Source organism: Onychomys torridus, chromosome 15 (genome assembly GCF_903995425.1).
Source record: "Onychomys torridus chromosome 15, mOncTor1.1, whole genome shotgun sequence".
NCBI classification, from domain to species: domain Eukaryota; kingdom Metazoa; phylum Chordata; class Mammalia; order Rodentia; family Cricetidae; genus Onychomys; species Onychomys torridus.
The window spans coordinates 69,584,818-69,603,554 of NC_050457.1; the positions used below are offsets into that span (position 1 = coordinate 69,584,818).

Here is an 18,737-nt window from a genome sequence, read left to right on the forward strand (position 1 = left end):
TAAAGGATACTCACTGTAATTCTGTATTTCAAATGTCAGTTCCTAAATATTCCAACATTTTCAATTCTATGAAACTTTTCTTGGGATGAAGTCTAAGACTAGTTTATTATATATCACTTTTAGGAGTTTACAACAGAGGGTAAGTATGACATATATCAAATAAGAACTTTAGTTTTTAATTAGCCTTGATCATTTTTAAAACTATAACATACCATTTTTTGACATAAAAATCAATTTAAAGTAATCACACCAAACTCTGTTATTCCCTCTTAGAATAGTAGAGAATATGGTTTAGTTAGGAAAACACCCTACCTAACCTTGGAGGGATGACTGGGTGTCAGTGCTGTGGGAACTTGCTCCAACCATGACCTTGGGGTATCTGGCCCAATAAAAGCATAATTTTTTTTTCCCCTGGGTATGTGACTGCTTAAAACTGAGGAGGAGGTGAGTGCTCACCTTCTCTTGGGGTGGTCAGAAACTGGACGATTGGTCCCATTGACTGCCAGGCAGAATGGAGGAGGATGACAGCTGTTTACTTTGTTCTGTATCCTCTCCCATTTTTTTTATTTGTCTGTCTGTCTGTCTACCTATCTATCTATTTACCTATCTATCTATCTATCTATCTATCTATCTATCTGTTGGTTTTTTGAGACAGGGGTTCTCTGTGTAACTTTGCGCCTTTCCTGGAACTCACTCTGCTGCCCAGCCTGGCCTCGAACTCACAGAGATCCACCTGCCTCTGCCTCCTGAGTGCTGGGATTAAAGGTGTGCGCCACCACTGCCCAGCTTCCCATTTTATATCTTAACAAGTCCTTGATACCCTTTAACAGACTCTCGTGGATTCCCTTATTAGGTCAAAGCAAATCTCTTCTAAAAAACGCAGAGCACCAGCACTTCACTATAGTACCTACCTCTCTCAGTAACAGAATGAAGGAGGCAAAGTAGAACACATACACCATTCCCACCAGCCAGTGCAGAAACATCGTAGTTCCTGGAGCTGACTGAAAGCTCAGTTCTCGATCTTTCAGAGTAGCATCAAACATTTCCTGAGCCAAAACAGAACAGATTAGAGATCTGTGCCACCTACACACACTTAGTACTTCCACCATTAAGAGTAAGATCACCCACCAAATGCAAGTAATGTCAATGTTTTTGGTTTTCAGTTCTCTTAATGCCATTTCAATTTCACAGAGCTATATAAGAGTATATAGCACTTTAAAATCTTGAAGCATGGGCAGGCAATGTGGCTCAGTGGGTAAAGGCACTTGCTACCAAGCCTGATAGCCTGAGTTTGATATCCCTGGGATTCATGTGGTAAAGAGAGTGGACTCCTGCAAGGTGTGCTCTCACCGTCACATGAGCAAATACTCAAAATAAATACTGCAATTAAAAATCATGAAGGATAACTAGTTTCACTAGTTCGTTTCTTTTCCGTGCAGCTGAAGGACACCTGGACGTTCTGACCTCCTAGCTATCACACTGACTTCATGTGGTGCTGGAGACTGAACTCAGGACTTCATGCATCCTAGGCAAGCATTCTACCAACTGACCTATGCTTTCAGCCCTGTACTAGTAAAAATTACTATATAAGATCTTCATTTCTTAGTTACAGGTCTGCTTTCACAAAAGGTTTTAAATAATAAAGAATAAAAGTAAACGTCAATCTTAGAACCAAGAACAGCTTTTTTACATATATTTTGAAAAATCAAAACTAAAAGCCATTAAAATTTAGTATCATAGTTTTAAAAACTGGCCAACATTAGTATAAAATTTAGGAGGGAAGAATGAGTAACGAAATTCTCCAATAGTTATAAAAGCTCCAATCAAAATACCCTGATATTCAAATACATACATTAAACAAAACTGAAGACAAATTAATACATTTAGACTCAATAGTGTTATATGCCAAGAATAAGTAAATCACCAAATTCCTTTTCTTTAAAAGGAATGTTTTCTAAAGACTTTCTGAAGCTTTCAAATGAAATTATGACAGTGGGCGTTCAACTCACCAGAGAACAAATATCCAGCCACCAGCCACAAATGAGAGGGAACACTCCAATTTCTACCACAACTAACAAAGAAACCTTAATTAAATAAAAATAAAGGTCATCAGTATCAATCAAATGGAGAACAAACCACTTTGAGCTTTCATTTACAGTTGGATTACCTTAACCACAATATAGCAGACTCCTAGCAAGCGTCGAGACCTATGAAACTTAACAAGAGTTGCCAAGGCCTGCAGCATCGAGTCAAGGAGACACTGAACACTTGAGAATGGGAGACAGGAAACTCTTCAGGTTATACTAAATGTAATAACAAATTTCATTTATTCGAGTTCTTCCTACACTCATCCCTTCACAAACATTAACTTTTATGAAGACATAGGGGAAAGCAGCATTGTTGTTAGTGAGAACTCTTTGGTATGAATGGCACTGTACCTCCAAGCTGACTCATTAAAGGATACATGACAAATTATTAGCGTTATTGCTAAAAGTATATATCCAACAATTGTCGTGATTAGACCTTCAAAATGAGATGCCTGGACCTGAAAATAAAACAAATAAATAAGATAAAACTTACCCTCATGGCTGATAACCCAGTTTTTAAGTATACTAAGTGATCTGAATGATAGACAGTAAACTGCTGCTTCAAGATATTTATAATTTAAAAACTGAAATCTCCTTTAAGAAGAATCAGGAAACCAGACCCTCTCATAGATAGACTGCTAAATATTACCAAAGACTGATGAATAGTAAAGAATAACATTTTATCAAGAGTCAAAATAAGAAAGTGAATGAAATTTCCCAATAATACCACAATCTTAACAGCCAGCCCTTATTCTCACAAAGGTGCATTTGCTAAGAGCGGATTGCTAGCATACTGCCCAGCTTGCCACCAGCCTGCTAACAATCTGACCACATCATCTCATACCCTTAGAAGTAACTGTTTAAGCTTCTCTAACTCTCCATTACTGTTCTAGAGACTTGCAGAAAGCAAAAACTGGAGAATGACAAACAGTTCTCATTCATATCTTTTCATTTCCTGGGTTATATGTAATAAGTAGCAACAGTTCAGAAAGTTAGTGTCTACTGAAACCATTTGTCTCAGTCCTGTAGGTTCTCACAAGCGACCAGTAAGAGGCATCAGAGCAGTAGAAGATAATGGAACGTGCCCAAAAGTGATCAAAGAACTCATGCACACAAAGGAAACAAAAGACCCGAGTCAGCTCTTAGAAGAGAAATCCTCAGAGTCCAAATAGTAGCCATACTCCATGAATCTTTCGAAACTCCAGCTGTGGTAGTCCCATCTTAGTACAAAAAACAGTCTCTTAGTCATGGGCAGTGTCATCACCATCCTATTGCTATCAGAGTCAGACATGCCCATTAACACTCTTTACTGCTAATGAGCTGCAGGATGCCAGGTTACTAGATGTTTGCTGAGCTAATAAAATGTTTTAGAAAGAAAAAGTAGCAAGAATCTATCCAACTATTTATCTATCATTAGGAAATGACAAAATGTAAAGTATAAGAAATTCTTGGGAAAACACTATAGTCCATTACCCCAAGAGAGTATTCTATTCCCTTTTTAAAAATTGATAAATATACTGATACTTTCCAAAATTCACTTTGGACCACCTCATGAAAGTACAGAGAGGTACATACACATTCATCAAGTGAAGGAAAAGCAACCTATGGGAAACCTCAGGCCTAGCATACTGTGAGGTTCTGCAGCACACCTGTAATGGCTGGCATATGACATGCTACTTCCTGAGCAACTGTTCAGTTTCAAACAAAAAGAACAAGACTGTGCTAACTAAATGTTCCTTTGCACAAGATAAATTGAGAAATGAATTCTTCAAAATATTCCTTAGTGGGCTGGAGACATGGCTCAGCAGAATTAAGAGCATTTGTTGCTCTTGCAGAAGACCTGGGTCCACTTCTCAGCACTAGTATGGTGGCTCACAAGCACCCATAATTTCAGTTCCACAGTATCCAACAAGACACTCATGGCGCACATACATGCCAGCAAAGCATTTATACACATAAAATAAAAATAAAATATTCCTAGCCAGGCAGTGGTGGCACACATCTTTAATCTCAGCACTTGGAAGGCAGAAGCAGGCAGATCTCTGAGTTCAAGGCCAGCCTGGTCTACAAAGTGAGTTCCAGGACAGCCAGGGCTACTCAGAGAAACCCTGTCTCAGAAAAAAAAAAAAAAAAAAAGAAAAGAAAAGAAAAAGAAAAATCCTTAGAAAATTAACAAATTTGGGGATAATTAGCAAAAGTAATGTTCTAAAAGTATTATACTCACATGTTCCTCAAATCCCAAACCAACAAGGGAGAAATGGCCGATGTGGTAGGGACAGAATGCTAAAAGAGAGGAGAAAAATTATCATTAGAACAATGAGCACTTTTTTTTTTTTTAATGTATACAGAAGAGGGCTCCAGATCTCATTACAGATGGTTGTGAGCCACCATGTGGTTTCTGGGAATTGAACTCACGACCTCTGGAAGAGCAGCCAGTGCTCTTAACCTCTGAGCCCTCTCTCCAGCCCCAATGAGCACTCTTAACGTAATCTCCACTAAAGGAATCAGGACATCTTTGAGAAACAGAAGGTTCTCGGAGAAAAAAACCAAACTGTACCTGGCAGAATAAAACATCGAGGTCTAACAGGGCCCTGTCAAAAGGACACAGGAGCCATTCTGAAGAGGGTGTCACTGGCATTTTTAAAGAGATGATATGAGCTTTAAAAATTAATAACAACCATTCAATGACCAAAATTGATGGGAACACATAGAAACCAAACCCATGAGCTCTTCTTCTTAATACTCAAAGCTCCAAATATCAACCACAAAGGAAAAGGGCAACAACATGAAAAGAAACACTTCACGTCTGGGAAGTGGCCCGCACACCAGCTCCTCACTTTGGACTAATCACTGAAAGGACACCACGTGCCTGGCGTCTCCCAAGAACCAACCTCACACTAACTGGATTGTTGCTTTTGATAAAAATGAACTCTGTTTACAGAAAAGCCAGCCAAGAGTGACCTTTGAAATGCCAGAGTTTGAAGCATTTGGCACTTTTCAGCACCTAAGGAGGGCTGACACTAAAACCTCATTCCACAGATTGCTCTCTTAGTGTAAACAGAAAATGATAGAAATCACCTACCTCTTCCTATGTCCCATTCAAAGTCAAAATGCATGCCCGATAACCTTGTCAAAGATGACTGACCCTGACCTGATCAGGCCCTTAAATTTGACTACCAGTTTAGAAAACATGGTAGACAGAGTAGTAGACACACAGTATCCTAACAGAGTGGGGTAGGAAGCACAGAAGAGAGTATTTCAACTCCCCAGCAATGTGTGCACAGTATTTGGATCTTTATTCAAACAAACCAACTATAAAATGGCATTTGAGGGAACAACTTAGAGTTTGTAAATATGATGGATTATTGGGAAACAATGAATTCTAAGTTTTAGATGACACTATAGTTAATCAGAAAGTATACTTCTATTTTTCGTATTAAAAAATTTTATGCTTCTCTTTTCCTGAAGCTTTTCTAGCCAAATTTCAGTTTGTTCTTAATAAATTATTGTTTCTCCATAGTAACAATAAACATCCTCATTGATAAATAGGGTAGAGGATGATTCAATCACTAAGTAAAAATTCAAGGAATGTACTAGGAATCTGGCATCTAAGTCCACATAACATGTACCTTTATATTCCTAAAGCACAAATAAAACAAAAACCTGCAACAAAACTCCTAGAAAGCCAAACTTCTATCATGATACCACAAAAACTAAAAGCATAGGTACAACTTACCAAAAACAAGAATGAACAATGTATTTAAAGACACCACCCAGAACACGTGTTCCTATAGGAGAAAGCATTAGTAAGTCAGTGATATCTCATATTTATTTGAACAATTTCACTTAGTCATAGTTAAATCCTGAAAATAACTAGAACTGATTTTTCCCCCTGTGGTGGTATTGTGTTCCCTGATATACTGTGCACTCTAATAAACTTATCTGGGTCAGAGACAGAACAGCCACAATATTAAACATAGAGGATAGGCAGTGGGTAGCACACGCCTTTAATTCTAGCATTTCAGAGGCAGAAATCCATCTGTTCAAGGATATAGCCAAGCATGGTGACTCTCGCCTTTAATCCCAAAAAGCAGCCTTTAATCCTAGGCAGTGATGGCAAAAACAGAAAGATATATAAGGTGTGAGGACCAGAAACTAGAAGCATTTAGCCTGGTTAAGCTTTTAGTATTTTGAGCAACAGTGCAGCTGAGATTCGTTTGGGTAAGGACTGAGAGGCTTCCAGTCTGAGGAAACAGGATCAACTGAGGAACCGCAAGGTGAAGTAGCTGTGGCTTGTTCTGCTTCTCTCTGGTCTTCCAGCATTCACCCTGATACCTGGCTCCAAGTTTGTTTTCATTAATAAAACTCTTTAAGATTCATGCTACATTCCCCTGAGACAATCCCCTGAGACAAGGCTTCCTGATGTAGCCCTGGCTATCCCGGAACCCGTACTGTAGACCAGGCTTGCTTTGAACTCATGAAGATCCATCTGCTTCTGCCACCCAAGTGCTGGGGTTAAAGGCACATGCCACTAAGCCTGGCATATTTTCTTATCTTTAACTATTAACTTTAAAATGTTATTTATTGAAAGCAGAATCCTATTACATTCATTTCTACATCAGATTCCCCTGAAACTGTATAAGGAAGGAAGTCAAGCTGCAAACGACTTTCCTATTTGACCTTAACAACTCCTGCCATTCTTAGAAAACACCAACAAGGTAAAGGATATATTTAAGTAAACAAGAGACAGATATTATCTGCATTTTTATAACAGTGCCGGGCCACTGGATCATGCAACCCTTAAGCCTCTACTTCCTCTGGGCTTCCTGTTATTGCCAAATCTCCATCTGCAGCAGTTCTGCTACTGCAGACAAGCCTAATCTATTGAAAAATCCCAAATAACAAGTATATTTTGCATTACACGACCTAAAAACACCATTTTTTCCTTTAAAGAAAATAAACTTCTTGAAAGAATTACCCCTCATTTAAAGACACGCCTTTATTATCTTGTATCTGTGTGTGTGTGTGTGTGTGTGTGTGTGTGTGTGTGTGTGTGTGTCTGTCTGTCTGTCTGTGTGGGAGTATGTGCACATTAGTACAAGTACCATGAAGCTCCAAACTGTGTCAGACCCCCTAGAGCTGGAATTACAGGAAGTTGAGGTACCTGACTGCTGTGGATAGTGCTCTGTGTAAATAAAGTTCTGATTGGCCAGTAGCCAGGCAGGAAGTATAGGCGGGACAAGAGAGAAGAGAATTCTGGGAAGTAGAAGGTTGGAGGGAGACACCGCCTACCGCTGCCATGAAAAGCAACATGTAAAGACACTGGTAAGCCACAAGCCATGTGGCAAAGTATAGACTAACAAAAATGGGTTAATTTAAGATAGAAAGGGAAAATAACAAGCAGCCTGCCACGGCCACACAGTTTGTAAGCAATATAAGTTTTTGTGTGCTTTCTTGGTTGGGTCTGAGCGACTGTGGGTCTGAGCGACTGTGGGACTGGCGGGTAAGAGAGATTTGTCCTGACTGGGCCAGGCAGGAAAACTCTAACTACACCTGACATTGGCACTAAGAACCAAAGAACTTGGGTCCTCGGAAAGAGCAGTGTGTATTCTTAACTGATGAGCCATGTCTCCAGCTCTAGCCATCTACTTTTAAGTTGTAGCTTTTGGGGTACTGTGATGGTTCTCCAAGTAAAAGTGCTTATTGTGAAACCTAATGACCTGAGTTTGATCCCAGCTCCCACAGTGGAAGGAGATAACAGACTCTGGCCTCTATAAACACTAGTAAAGAAAAAACTTAAAAATTAAAAACCGTAAAATAAAAAATGAAGTCAGCTTTACTCCTACAGCAGACTTCCAGATAAGACTGTGGTTCCCACCTGTGGCATGGAAAAGGCTGTTTTGTTCTCAATGGTGCAGGCATTAAACATGTAAAACCCAACTTCAAACATCAACCTCTTTTAACTACTATTAACTTTGGATTTTTTTTTAAGTATGTAGTAACTTTGTTAAATAACATTCCTTTAAATATTTCTAGTATTGTCAACATACAAAATAATACTTTCAAATATCAAGTAATCAAAAGTCAGTTATTTTGACTTTTAGTATAAAAAGGAGCACACTCCAAAAATTTGGAGTTACTAGAAAACAGAGACAAGTCATAATTTCTATCAAAAGTAATACTTCCACTTACCAGAAAAACTAATGATCCATCGAGTCCAAGCATCTAAAATAAAAATAATAAGCATTAATTTAAGAGTCATAGGACCTTTTCTTATAGAAAGATTGCTTTCCTATCAGTATCATTAAACACGTTTCCCAATCACTACTTTCTAAACCTATCATTACCAGAATGTTAAAAAAAAAAATAATAATAATTCTGTGTATTTAAATATTACATTTTTTGTCTCCTTTTACCCTAAGTCATATGGAAAACATCATCTAGAAATGTCCATCCTGAGTGTGCAGAGGTGTATGTCTGTGCTCCCAACCCTAGGGAAGTTAAGGCAGCTACAGAGACAGAGTGAACCAGTATCAAGAGGTTGACAGGTGGAGCTCAGTGAAAGAGTGCTTGCCCAGCATGCCCAAAGCCATGAATTTGTATGCCTAACACTGAAAAAAGAAAAAAATAAAATAAATAAATACTCATTCTGAGTTTCTTACAGTAGTCATTATAGAATTATTTTTATTTTCTTCAATTACAGTGTAGAAATCCTATTTAAATTTTTATGTAGTTTTTCCCAAGTCCACAATTTCAGGTCAAACTGCCTCCCGCATGGAGCGAGGTTTGTATGAAAGGCAGAACATAAGACCGCACTGTCACCATCTGTACCACAGCTGTACACCACTTGGTTTTTGTAGAAATTAAATCTTGATAGTAACTGTTTTCATCAAACTTAACTATGAAATTTGTGTTTATAGCTAAATACCCAAACTTCCAAACCCACCACAGGACTGAAACACAAGGACGTGGGACAGTGAAAGCTCTTACTCTTTCCCAAGTAAGCTCTTCTGCTGCCCGATCCCACTCCAGAGCGTTCCAGTTCATGTCATCTGAAAACACAAGTGCACATCAAGGTCACTGACAGATGTGAGACTCTAACAAGAGCCACTTTAAATTACAATCTGTTGAGGAGCTAAACCACACTTAAAATTTTATCAAACATCATTTACTTCCTAGATTATAAGATAATGCTAGATTGTGGTAAGGACTAGAAAGTTAATAAATAAGATTAGGCCAAAGACAAATCTAATCAATGTGGGTCAAAAATGAATCTGCTAGATTTGAGGAAAAAGAAGGAATTCAAGCGATTAACTTTCTAATGAATGAGTAAATTATCGAAAGATAAAAGTTTATAAAGCTCAGGCTTGTTAGTGATTAAGAACTCAGACTGTTCTAATGGACCCAATTTAGCATCACTCATGTCAAGTGGCTCCCAACTACCTGGAACTCCAGTTCTAGGGGATCACCCTCTTCTGGCCTCCATGAACACAAAACACACACACACACACACACACACACACACACACACACACACACACTTAGAAATAAATACATATATTTAAAATGTAAGAGTTGGATCAGGTGGTACAAAGCCTGTAATCCTACCACTCCGTAGGTTGAGGTAGATGGACTGCAAATCTGGGCCAGCCTGAACTACACAGTGAGATCCTGTCTCAAAAAGAGTTTTAAAAACAATATGCAAGACAGACAGGGATTAAATAATACATGAGGAGGAGTATGCAGTCTGGACTGTTTCACTCAGGACTTAAATAAAAGTGAAAGAATACTATGCACACTAGATGGGGCAAGAGCAGAAGCAAAGACTACTCAAGAGCTCCTGCACTAACCAAGAGACAGGTGACCGCCACGCACTGGGCAGCAGCAGCCAGAGCGGTTTTCTCGGAGCCTCTTAGCTTTCCCTGAGAAAGCAGACTGCTCCCATTATCAATTTTGTTTCTTCTTATCTTTCAGGTCTCAGTGCAAAAGTCACTTACTCTGACTTATATAAGGGAAACCTTATATAAGACAAATATCTTCAGAGCGGCCCACATACACTTAACGCAGTCCTACTTCTTCCCTCCACCAGCACCTCCAGGAAGGCAGGCCAGGCATTCTGTTCACAACTGAATACTTGGTCTCAAGTGTCTGGCACTATGAACACAGACACTAGCAAAGTGGATAATGATAACACAAGAGGACAGGCAATGAGCTCTGACAATGCAACGCAGAGCCAGAGTTTGCACTGATAGAAAACAAAAAGATGGTTTCTAGAGGTGGCACCTGGCCTGTACTGTACACTTCAGGGGTTCCTTTTTTATTTGAAAAGTGCAGTAACTCCATGGAAGCAAAGAGAAAAATACAAGAAACAAAAACAAAAACAAAAAAACCAGGAAATTCTATACCAAGTTCCTTTCTCTAAACATGAACCTGGTCACATATAACCATTTATTTTCCAAGGGAAGGAGGGAGGGAGGGAAAGAAAAAAAAAGAAAGAAAGATCCTGTATAAAGGGTTGTAATACACAAAATGTTCCCTGTTTAATAGAAAGCATACTTATGCACATGTATATTCAAAACTGCTAGCTTGTCAAAACAGAATAGGTCATGAACAGAACTCTGACACATCATAAAACATAAAAGCACTACTCTCTTTGTTTTCAGTGCAAGCTAAGAACGACCAGCAGTCCTCAAGAGTGAGCAAGGGCACGGAGCAGCCACTACCTTGGGCTCCATTGTTGGCGTCAGCTGCATCTTCCACACCCGCATCATCTTCCTCCTCATTGTCCTCCTCCTCCTCTTCTGCTTGACCGTCCTGGGCATCAGGGTTCTCACCCAGCACTGCATTCTCACCTGCTGGGTTAGCTGGTTGATCAGCAGCAGCGTTTTCTGCACCATTTCCTCCTACAGGAGCCTAAAATGAAAGAAAAGCCCAGGAATTCACCCACATGGCTCAGTTTTACTCTAGTTACAAATCATACTTTATGCTGAAAGAAAAAAAAAGACAACCCCACTAAAGTTAAAAAAAAGAAGTATCTTTCAGGGTCATCTCTTTTAAATGTATCTCATTTACAACCAACTTGGTACATAAGAATGTGAACTCACTTTTCAATGTACACATTTCAGAAAGCACTAGAGGGCTGGGAAAATGGTTTCTGTGAGCAAAGCACTTGCCACCCAAGTGTGAGGACTTGGTTTTGAATTCCCAGAACCCATATAAAGCTGAGCACAGTAAAGCATCTGTAATTCTGTGCTCCAACATGGGGACAGGAGAATCCCTGGAAGCTCATGGACCAGCTACAGAGAGAACCCAAGATCCTGTCTGTCTTCAATAAGGTAGAAGGCAAGGACTTACACCAAAGGTTGTCCTATGACCTACACATGCACACAATGGCACATACACATGAACATAGATACACACACACACACACACACACACACACACACACACACACACAAAAGCATTATAAAATATGGGCAAATCTGGCTATCTTAAACACATAAATATGATAAGTATGTCTAATTCCCTTAGGGATGAAAACACATTTTTTAAAAATGTATGCACATGTATACACACATATACACCTTAATTTGCTGCTATTAACACTTGAATAACTGATTTCTAGTTTGACTTAGAGACTAGGATTTCCCATATTTGGCCTTTATTGATTCACAAATGCATTTTCTTCTGGCTCTTTTGGGCTACCAAGTCAAGCATGGTGGCCCAGGGTGGTAATTCCAGCTACTATAGGGAAAGAGGTGGATTTGAAGCAGAAGGATTGTAAGTCTGAGGCCTACTGTTGGATGTGGTCAGATTTTTATCTCAAACCAAAAATAAAAGGGCTGAGGATGTGACTCAATAGGAGGGTAGTTACCTAGCATATGTGAATTCTTGGATTCACATCAATCCTCAATTCCAGAAAAGTTACAAAAAAAAAAAAAAAAATCAAAATTCTGCTACCAATCAAGTGCAAAGACATAATTCCATTTAATTTTTAAGTTCAAACACAATTCCCAGGGCTGGAGAGATGGCTTGATTAACTGACTATTCTTCCAGAGGACCCGGGGTCAATTCCCAGAACAACTGTCTGTAACTCCAATGCACATAAAATAAATTATTTTAAAAAACCAATTCCCTTGGATTTCATGAATTAAATTTAATGAAAATCCTGAAACAAAACTACATTAAATCTTCAAACTACGAGGTAGAACAGCAACAGTGCTGCTCTTGGTCTTCTCTAGCAGCATTACCTGCGTAGGCATGGGCACACCCTACTGCTCTTAGGGAAGGAGAAGGAAAGTGAGTTTGAGACCAGTTTGGGCTACATATCGAGACCCAGTCTAAAAATTAACAAAACAACTATGGATATGGCTCAGTGACAGAATGCTTGCCCAGTATGCTCATGGTCCTGGGTTCCATCCCCAGAACAAGGGGTATGTGCCACAGGGCTTGTGGTGTTGGGTTCATCTATGCATACTTTTCAAAGGAAAAGGTGTACTCTGTAGTAAAAAAGGATTTCAGACTTAATAAAATCAATCTACATATTAAAAAAATCATAGGAACAAAGATTAATTGCCACTGAATAGTTTGTGACCAACTATTTCATTGAAAAAAGTATATGAAGTGTGAACTTTTCACTTCACTGAGTAGTATCTGTGTGACATTCTTGGCCCTACAATTTCCCAGCAGGCAAGACACTAAAAACCTCTTGCTATGCCCTCCTGTTAACAGCCTGCCAAGTATCCTTGTAAGTGAGCACATCATCGTCACTCATAAGAAAACCCGCACACAATTCTTTTCTTCTTTAAATTTAATTTTGTGTGTTGTGTGTGCACATGCCCACGGAGAGATCTGCACATGCTACACTGCACGTATGCAGGTGACAGGACAACTCTTCTCTGTACACTGTGGCTTCTGGGAACTCCAAAGTAAGGTTATCAGGATTGGGTGGCAAGCATATCTTCCTACTGTGCCATCTGACTGACCAAGTTTGCTACTTCTGGTAAAGTTCTTCCTATATAACCAAAAAGGCATTTCACACACGAAGAAAAATGCTGGGATAGGTGTATAACATTCCCAAATGTTGTGCAGCAAGTCAGAAACCTATCTAGGAAGTTGTCTCTCATGCATGTGTTCGTATGTACATGTTTTGAGTCAGGGTCTCTCTACTTTGTAGCCCTGGCTATCTTGGAACCCACTGAACTTCGCCTGCCTCTGTCTCCTGTGCTGGATTCCAGGTGCAGCCACCACTCAGCTATATATAGGAAATTGTTTCTTACCTTTCAGGCCCAAGTTAAGCTGATGACCCACGCAAAGAGAAAGGAAGAATGTTTTAGTATTCCCACTAACACTGTTCCAATCTAGGAAGAATAGTTGGAGAAACATTCTTTTTCACTTCCAGTCCTCCTAATCCCCCAAACTTTCCCACTGTCTTCTTCTACGACATAGCACGTTTATGTGGCACATGAAAGTCAAGGGTTTGGATTGTAGAGTGTGACAATAACTTTCAGATGCTGCCCAAGGAAGATACATTTCACAAGAGGGCTTACCTCATTTTGGTGGTGTCCAGCAGCATTGAAGGCGGGAGCAGCATGCTCCAGCCAAATTGGTGCTCCCCCATGGACTATCTGCTCTCGTAACCACACCAGGCTGATGAATGCACAAAGTGTGCATGTCACCACAAAACAGCCCTGCAAGCAATCTGCCAACAAATTTTCCCTATTTAAAAAAAAAAAAAAAATTAGACACAATTAACTCCAAAGAACACTTGAAAAAACAACCAGAAAAACTTAACTTTTCAGTAAAATTCAGTTGCTTCTAAAGGATTATATATAATGACATTGGAATTCTATCTTATAAGCTAGCTAATATATACTTATATTATTGTATACTTATATTAAATAGATATAAAATGACATCAGAATATACAGCTACTAACTATCCATCCTATCCTTTTAGCATAGCCAAGAAACAGGAGTGTAAGAAAAAAAAATCTAGCAAAACACTCAACAAACCCAAACACTGCATTTATACAATTTACTAAGTTGGGTAAGCAACTCTGCTTGATCCTTCTAACAGCACTTTAAAGCTTAACTGACAGGGGTAACTGAGAGGGAAGCACATAAATGAACACACTCAATAAGAAAGGTGGGAAGCTCCCTCAGGGACTGGTAAAATGGCAAGATACAGAAGGTTGAAAGACACTCAGTACACCATAGACCAGATGGAGAAACTCACAATGCATGGTGCAGAAACTCTTTACACGGTAAACCTAGCTTTAATGCTACCTGCAAAAATACCAAAATAAATCCAAAGAGGCAGAGTGTGGTTCCTTTAGTAACCACACATGGAAATGCGAGATTTGTAACACTTGGGAATCTTTGCTCCTTCTTTTCTGAAGAAACTTATCCTGCACTATCTATGTCTGTGATTTCAGAATAATTTGAGCATAACTCAAAAATAATGACAGATGTTAGAAAGTTGACTACTTTTTTGTCCCTGGTAAATTTAAGGAAGGGTCAGTCTGAGAGACCTCAGCCTAAAAGCCCCACACTGTAACTGCTATCACTCCAAAGGAGGTCCTGTCTACAGTATCTCCAAACCATCCCTTACTAAAGGACCTTCTATACCATCAAAATCAGGATGAGTTGGGGCTGAAATGTCCCTTCTCCATCTCTTCTTTGCCAAACAACTACCTTCTTGTAGATTTTAAATGGAACCACACTTCAGATCCCTTTTCTCTAATACCTGCTTCCATCTGAACTAATTTCATTTTGATTAGTCCTGAGGTGAGGATGCCAACATTGCAGAGCCTAGAAAAGGGCTTATGGGCTCTCACTATCCCAGTTTCAGAATGCTGCCCCAAGGCCCTTCTTGTGGAGAAGCCTCCATTAGCCTTCTTGAAGTTGAGAGGCCATGTGTTTAACTCCGAAACCTCAGACAGACCCATCTTAGACAATCCAGCTCCAGGTAAGACACATGTGACTCAGACAAGCTCAGAGATGAACTGCCCAACTAAGCGCAACTAAGCCCACACCAAGTTTGACCTCCAGAAATGTGAACAAGTAAAATGGCTGCTGTCTGACACCATGATGTCTCAGAACTGTGTTTTGCACATTTGTGTAAATGAGATGGTTTGCCTGGAGATAACCCAACTCATCTGCACACAACACTGCTGCCACATATGGTACATCTGCAGAATTTTCAGGAAAAAGTTGTATACTATAGAAAATATATAATACTCTCCCTCCACCCTAGCATTCTTCTGTCAGTAGTCTAAAGGAGGAGGCAGCACACAAGCCAGTCAACTGACATGCCAACACAGGCCCAGCAAAGTGTTAATGTCACATGAAGAGAAAAAGCCACAGTGAGCAACTTTTTAATGTGTTGTATGCTCAGGGCACAAATCAAGTAGCATACTACTCAAACTGCATGGTTATTTTTACACATCCTCCCAACAATACAAAAAAGTTCCTTAAATTCTTTTGTTTTTAAAGAAACAGAACTTACACATACCAATTTCTACTGTAGCTATAATTGTTAGAAGGGAAAAAAATGAATTGCTGTTCTTAGATGAATTTTCAAATAATAAGAATAAAAACATAGGCTAAGTGTAGTGACATATGCCTTTAATCCCAGCTCTTGGGTGGCAAAGGCAAGTGGACCTTCTAGGCCAGACTGGTCTACAGAGCAAGTTCCAGGACAGTCAGGGCTGTTATACCACAGAGAAACCCTGTCTCAAAAACTAAAACAAACAAACAAACATAACAAACAAACAAAAGGAATAAACACAAGAGGAAAAACATCCTTTACATTGCCCAAACTCCATTCTCATACTTGATACTCACGTTGACAGCATGTCTAGTGGCAGTGTCAGTAGTGAGCTCACGGAGCCAGTAAACAAGCACTTGTAGATGCGGCCTATAAACAAGGGCACAATAGCATAGTCACAACTAGCACCATGAACTCACAGATGGCTCAAGGAAGCAGAGGTAAAGTGGAACATCACAGGAACCGAGAAAACAAGCTTTCTTGTTCTTTGTAGGCCTGAGTCTCATACTGGGTTTTAGTTTTTATTATTTTTTTATTTGCAGGCCTGTGTGCATGGTTGTCTGAGTATGAGCACCCACATACCATGGTGCATATGGGTGAAGAAGTCAGAAGACAACTTTCTACCTCCCGTGGGTTCCAGGGATGAAACTCAGAAGCTTGTGTGACAAATGCATTTACCCGCTGAGGTAGCTAACTGGCCTCAATATACTACTTCTTAGCTAGGCAGTGGTAGTGCACACCTTTAATCCCAGCGCTCGAGAGGCAGAGGCAGGTGATCTCTGGGTGTGAGACCAGCCTGGTCTACAGAGCAAGTTCCAGGACAGCCAGGGCTACACAGAGAAACTCTGTCTCAGAAAAAAAGAAAAGAAAAAACCCAAAACCTACTTTTTAAGAGCATAAAAAGAGTGAGCAAACAGTAAATTATCCATGACAGTGTTGGCTGGTCTCTGCAGAACCATATTGAAACCAGGGCCTCACACGTGCTAGACAGGAGTTCTACACTGAGCTACATCCTTAGTTCTAGGTATCTTAGACTCGCATGAGTTTATATGTTGGGCGGGCTAGATTAATGATCTAAATCATAACATGAAGATTGTTTTTAAATCTAGAACTACAAAATTCAGTAACTTTTGTAAAAACAAAAGATTTCAGTTTGGGAACCAGGCATCTCTGAACTGAAAAGCTTCTTCAGCACAGTGCATAATCCAATGACCTTCAGGGACCAGTGAGATGGCTGACCCCAGCAACCTCTGCTCAACCCTGGGAACCCATGGAAAGCTGGAGGAAGCAAACATTCCACAAAGCTGTTCTGACCTCCACACACACCATAGCATAAGAGCACACACATAGAAAATTGTTTTTAAAAGACTTAAAAAAAAAAAAGTTTCAAAAGGTCTCAAACAAAGAATATCTTAAATTAAGGCTATGGAGGGAAAACACAAGCATAAAAGAATTCACTGTCATCCTTAACCCTCTTATTCAGAAAAGGTAGAATGTTTTTTAGTGAGAAAGGCAGAATTCTAGAGAGAATGCAGTAACAAGACTACAGCTTTAGAAAGGGACTAAGGAAATGCTGAGGCTTTTCTTCAGAACACTTCTTGCATATTAGTTGAAGCACTGTCCTTAGTCTTACATCAGACATTTTCAATGAGTTCAATGGCTTCTTTTACTGGTCAACTCAAAAGGGCAAAAGTAAAAAGTGTCCATAATAGAAATTACTTACATACCTATATAAAAGGAAGCAAACATGCTGATAACAAGTAAAACTAATAAACCAACCATCAGTCAATACCCAAGTGGACTGACAGCATTAGGTTCCTCAGAACTCTGGCATGTACTAGGAAGAGGGATGGGGAACAGAACTACAAAGGAGAGTCTGGGGCTGGAGAGATGGCTCAGCAGTTAAGAGCACTGGCTGCTCTTCCACAGGTCCTGAGTTCAGTTCCCAGCAACCACATGGTGGCTCACAACTATCTATAGCAGAACCTGATGCCCTCTTCTGGCATAAAGTTGCACATGCAGATAAGAGCACATTTTATATAAATAAATAAATTAATTTTTAAAAATTGAAAAAAAAAAAGCATCTGTAAGAGTATGTATTATATGACACACATGTGTACATGCAAAGTCAGGACAGAAATCAAGCTTGTTACAGTGAACTCGAACGTTCACTTATGGTCGACTGCATGATCTGTTGATTTCAGAAAGGCATGTTGTCTTCCACTTTAACTGAATGATTTCTTTTCTTTTTCAGTTCTTATGCCCCATGCAGACCAAGATGGCCTCCAATGGGGGATCTTCCTGCTTCAGGCTCTATACAGATAGGATTAAGGTGTATATCATTTACAAGTTAAGGTGGCAAACATTCTGAACACTTAAGGCGAAGGAAGTGTCTGTATTTTGTTCTTCCAACTGAGTATATTTGGAGGGTGAGGAATTTACATTAAAAAACTGTTCTAGGGCTGGAGAGATGGCTCAGAGGTTAAGAGAACTGCTTGCTCTTCCAAAGGTCTTGAGTTCAATTCCCAGCAACCACATGGCTTACAACCATCTGTAATGAAATCTGGTGCCCTCTGCTGGCCTACAGGGATATGTGCAGACAGAACACTGTATATGTAATAAATAAATAAATAAATCTACAAAAAAAAATGTTCTATCTGGAACTTGCCACTCTCTTGTTTGGGTTTGTGGTCTCCTTCATAACCTCTAGTAACCTCACCTTGTAGAACAACTTGCTAGGTAGTTACTTAAAAATGCCAGCTCTAGCTCCCATCTCTTCTATTTCTCTTACTCGAACTAGTCTGTCCCTCTGAATTATATTGTAGGAGAATTCACTGGCTCCATCTAGCTCACTAAAGTCACTCTCCACCAGTGCCTACGGTTTCATCTCTGTAGGTAGTCAAGCTAGTTTTACTTAAGGAGATATGAGAATGTAAATTATTGAGCTGGAGAGATGGCTCAGAGGTTAAGAGCACTGGCACCGACTGCTCTTCCAGAGGTCCTGAGTTCAATTCCCAGCAACCACATGGTGGCTCCCAACCATCTGTAATGAGATCTGGTGCCCTCTTCTGGCCTGAAGGGATACATGCAGACAGAACA

General features: G+C 39.7%; 1 protein-coding gene across 2 annotated transcripts in view; it reads right to left on the reverse strand.

Moving 5' to 3' along the window:
* Marchf6 (membrane associated ring-CH-type finger 6) overlaps positions 1 to 18,737 on the reverse strand; it is a 67,672-nt gene that overhangs the window by 24,671 nt on the left and 24,264 nt on the right. For both annotated transcript variants that reach the window (XM_036206815.1, XM_036206814.1), the window contains exons 5-15: positions 15,935 to 16,007; positions 13,637 to 13,805; positions 10,811 to 11,000; positions 9,078 to 9,139; positions 8,280 to 8,312; positions 5,824 to 5,875; positions 4,312 to 4,370; positions 2,465 to 2,545; positions 2,168 to 2,236; positions 2,010 to 2,084; positions 912 to 1,046 (exon numbers count right to left, since the gene is read on the reverse strand). In XM_036206815.1, the coding sequence (XP_036062708.1) occupies positions 912 to 1,046; positions 2,010 to 2,084; positions 2,168 to 2,236; positions 2,465 to 2,545; positions 4,312 to 4,370; positions 5,824 to 5,875; positions 8,280 to 8,312; positions 9,078 to 9,139; positions 10,811 to 11,000; positions 13,637 to 13,805; positions 15,935 to 16,007 (998 nt within the window). The remainder of the gene's footprint in view (positions 1 to 911; positions 1,047 to 2,009; positions 2,085 to 2,167; positions 2,237 to 2,464; positions 2,546 to 4,311; positions 4,371 to 5,823; positions 5,876 to 8,279; positions 8,313 to 9,077; positions 9,140 to 10,810; positions 11,001 to 13,636; positions 13,806 to 15,934; positions 16,008 to 18,737) is intronic.